At 41.5% G+C, this 4160-nt stretch overlaps 1 protein-coding gene across 2 annotated transcripts; it reads left to right on the forward strand.

Annotated features, from left to right (window-relative positions):
- Positions 1 to 662: 662 nt before the first annotated feature.
- LOC107855104 (aspartic proteinase Asp1) lies at positions 663 to 3412 on the forward strand (the record flags this gene model as incomplete). Of its 2 annotated transcripts, none has more annotated exon segments than XM_047413379.1 (8): positions 663 to 780; positions 858 to 1084; positions 1322 to 1555; positions 1649 to 1787; positions 1868 to 2062; positions 2142 to 2214; positions 2884 to 2980; positions 3068 to 3412. In XM_047413379.1, coding segments are annotated over 8 exon segments (1084 nt in total), but the record flags the coding sequence as incomplete, so codon positions are not given.
- Positions 3413 to 4160: the final 748 nt, after the last annotated feature.

Below are 4160 nucleotides of genomic sequence, written 5' to 3' on the forward strand. Positions count from 1 at the left end.
GCTTAATCCTGATATATCTATTTTATCCCACGTTCCAAACAACCCCTTATTAAGGTTTTGTATTGATGTGTAGCAACAAGTACAGATTATGGTCAGAGGCGGATTTAGTATTTTAATCGCTATGGGGTTCAACGTTTAAGATTTTTAGTATTGAACTTACTATTTTGTTACAATTTTAGTGAACTAAATAGCTGCATTTTCCCCTGATGAGGTTAGAATGTCAATGCTTTTAGATATGAATCGATATGATTCAGAAGGGAAGAACTTGCATCGGTATTTTCAAGTTCAATTCACACATCGTTTGATTCACATTCCTCCGTTGATTCTAACTTACATAAGCTAGCAACTTTATACGATTTTGGAATGTTGGATGATGATCTGTTGTTAGTTCCGATAGTTTGGATATCCTGTTATGTTCGTGTATGAAACTCGACTTTGTTTACTGTTCTTTTTGTCCTGAGTCGGGGGTCTATCGGAAACAGCCTCTCTACTTCTTCGGAGGTAGTGGTATGGACTGCGTACATTTTACCCTCCCCAGACCTCACTATGTGGAGATACACTGGGTTTGTTGTTGTTGTATTCATGTATGAAACTTGTAAAACTTGCATATTACTTGTTTCCTGTCGCTATCTCTTAATCGCGGATGTTCCTTTGACGTGCAGGTATTATCAGGTGACACTCAACGTAGGCCAACCTCCCAAACCTTATTTTCTCGACATAGACACGGGGAGCGATCTCACTTGGCTCCAATGTGATGCACCTTGCGCCAAATGTGTTCCGGTTAGTACTCTTCTTTTTGTTCCTTCAAGTTACGCGATGAAATCATCCGTAAGTAGTCACAATGTACAACGTTGCAGGCTCCTCATAGGCCTTACAAACCGAATAACAATATTGTAAAGTGTAAAGATCCCATATGTGCATCCCTTCACTCGCCTGGGAACCATCCGTGTCGCACGCCTGAAGATCAATGTGACTACGAGGTTGAGTATGCCGATCGTTGTTCATCCTTAGGCGTGTTGGTCAGAGACGTATTTCCAGTAAAATTTACCAATGGTAGCTCCGTCGCTCCTCCTCTGGTGTTTGGGTAAGAAAACTCTACTCTTCTGTTACTATCTGTTGTTTCCTGTACTTCTGTTTCTTTTTTCTGGATTGTTTTCAACTGTTTTTCTTGAGCCGAGGGTCTATCGGGAACAGCCTCTCTACCTCTGAGGTAGGGTTAAAGTCTCTGTACACGCTCTACCCTCCCCGGATCCCACTTTGTGTGACTAAACCGTGTATGTTGTGATGGTTCTGATTCATGAACTTGATTCCTCTTCCGTAGTTGTGGGTACGATCAAGAAGTGCCAGCGTCAGCGCATGCACCTTTTACGGATGGAATTCTTGGTCTAGGGAATGGAAAAGCGAGCGTAGTATCACAGATGAGCAGCATGGGTCTTATCCGTAATGTAGTAGGTCACTGCTTAAGCGGCCACGGTGGAGGTTTTCTTTTCCTCGGAGATGATGTTGTCCCCTCTTCCGGGATTGTTTGGGCACCTATCGTGCGTGCACCTTCAGAGTATGTTCTGTCTATTGTTCGCGCTTTTTTATACGGAACTTAGCACTTTACGCGTAAGATGTGAGTAAACTTTGTGTATTACGATGACTTCAGGAAACACTATTCTTTGGGACCGGCTGATGTACTATTAGGTGGACGGGCAACTGGAATAAAGGGTCTACTGATGATTTTTGACAGCGGAAGTACCTTTACATACCTTAATTCCGAAGCTTACAAAACTCTGTTGTTTTTGGTAAGATAAAAAAAAAACCTCGATCCTGAATGTATATCGCTTTTTTGGCGTAGGACTTATATGATGTTGCTGAGTTTCAGATCAAGAAAAACATAAACCCAAAGCAGCTGACTGATGCAGTGGACGAAAAAGCGTTACCCGTCTGCTGGAAAGGACCGAAACCATTCAGATCCATCGATGATGCCAAGAGCAATTTCAAGCCATTAACAATTAGTTTCACGAGCGCTAGGAATGTTCAGCTTCAACTGACACCCGAGTCTTATCTTGTTCGTACTGTAAGTACATTTTAATAATTAGTTGCTCGATGAATCTCATATTGCAGTGCAGCGACGCTGATACTTCTTGTCCTGTCAGGATCGTGGCAATATATGCTTAGGCATACTGAACGGTTTGGAGGCCGGATTGGGAAATGTGAATCTCATCGGAGGTATGAAACACGAAACATCTTTCTTTTCATACTGTTCCAAAGTAGTGTCGCCCTAAGTTGCTCGGACTCTCCAAAAAGGTTGTCGTACCCGTGTCGGATCCTCCAAATATACACTACTTTTGAAGGATCCGACAGATACCCGATGACATTTCTGAAGAGTCCGAGCAACATAGGCGTCGCCTTCTCCTCGTCTAGATATTGAAAAAATGTGTCCTCTTTGGATAAAACGATTGCATTCATCTTGCCATGTTTTGTCCCTCACATTACGAGGTTGTCTTCTGACAAAAAATGTACAACAAAAGAACACACACGACCAACATTGTCTCCGAGGAGGAAAACATTAGTTTACGGAAACAACCTCTCTACCTCTGAGGTAGGGGTAAGGTCGTGCAATCTACCCTCCCCAATTCCACTTTGTGGCATTATATTGGGAATCTAAGTTGCTCGGGCTCTCCAAAAAGGTTGTCGTACCCTTGTCGGATCCTCCAAATATACACTACTTTTGAAGGATCCGACACATACCCGATGACATTTCTGAAGAGTCCGAGCAACATAGCTGGGAATGTTGTTGCTGTTTAGGACTCTAGTTTTCGGGTAGAGGAAGATGTATCAAAGTCGTTTTCCACATTATAACTTTCTTTCCTCGTTTTCTCTGCAATTACGTTGCAGATATTTCTATGTTAGACAAAATGGTGATATACGACAATGAAAAACAACGGATAGGATGGATTCCATACAACTGCAACAAGCTTCCATTGTCGTCCTGGTAAGTCGTCCAGACATGTTTCGCTTGCTTTTTTCACATTACTACTGCCCCCGGACCTCACCCGAGACCATTTTTGTTATTGTATAGACAGCATATATCATGCTTACAAGTGAAGATTTTGGTGATATATCAGAGGAAGAAGCAAGCAGAAAGTATGTTAGTATTGTAAGCTAAGTTGTGCGGACTCTTCACTTTTGATGTCGCACCCGTGTCGGATTCTCCAAAAATACACTACTTTTGGTGAATCCGACACGCACCCGCTGACATTTTTGAAGCGTCCGAAGCAACATAGATTGTAAGCATACCAATGTTTGCTATATTATAGAGGAACTATTTCACAAAATTCACTTGTAATAAACCATAGAATAGCAGCCTATTTATGTATATTCAGTGCATATCTATTACAACGCAAAGCGAGGTGTTGAGTCTGAACTGACGAACTGAAGTCACTTTCGTTAACTCTAATTGTGTGGCGGTGAGAAAACCTTTTGGTCGGGGGAGCAAATCCAACTAGAAAAACTCACGTTGGGCTTAGGGATAATCAGGCTCGAACTGATGACTTCCACTATGTCAAGGTAACACTTTACCGGTGAGTTATATCCCTTCCCTGCTCCATCGGGAAATAGAACTGGCTAATCCTCGTAGTTGCAAGAATCTTTTTTTCCTCGAGAAAAGGTCCGCTCCTTCAATATCATGATTGGGTCGACCAGACCAGATCATGAGTGAATATAAAAAAAAATGTACACACGCACATATATTACAACGTAAATCGAAGAGTTGAGTCTGAAGTGATGAATTGAAATCACTTTCGTTTTAACTCCAACTGTCCTAAAGTAGCGGAATTGAAAAAATTGAAAGGCCCAACATAACGATTATAAATCCAAATGTTCATGTAAAGTTGAAAGACCTTTTTGAGCTCAGCACGTCTGGAAGCACAGGATAACATTTGTTTGCTAATATTATTACGAACCAGTATTCGATATTGGGTCATTCATAGCATTACTATACCTTTTCGATTCATTATGGGTTGGTTATTTGTTAGCATCGATTTTGCTTAAGATGTGTTTGGAAGCCCTCGGACAAACGAGTATTTTACAGAGAGCCAACGAGGGATTTCATTAATAACTAACCCGTTTTGATCCTTTGGAACAACTCGATGAATTTAGTAGATCGCTTTAGG

Source organism: Capsicum annuum, chromosome 6 (assembly GCF_002878395.1).
Source record: "Capsicum annuum cultivar UCD-10X-F1 chromosome 6, UCD10Xv1.1, whole genome shotgun sequence".
In the NCBI taxonomy this organism is placed as follows: domain Eukaryota; kingdom Viridiplantae; phylum Streptophyta; class Magnoliopsida; order Solanales; family Solanaceae; genus Capsicum; species Capsicum annuum.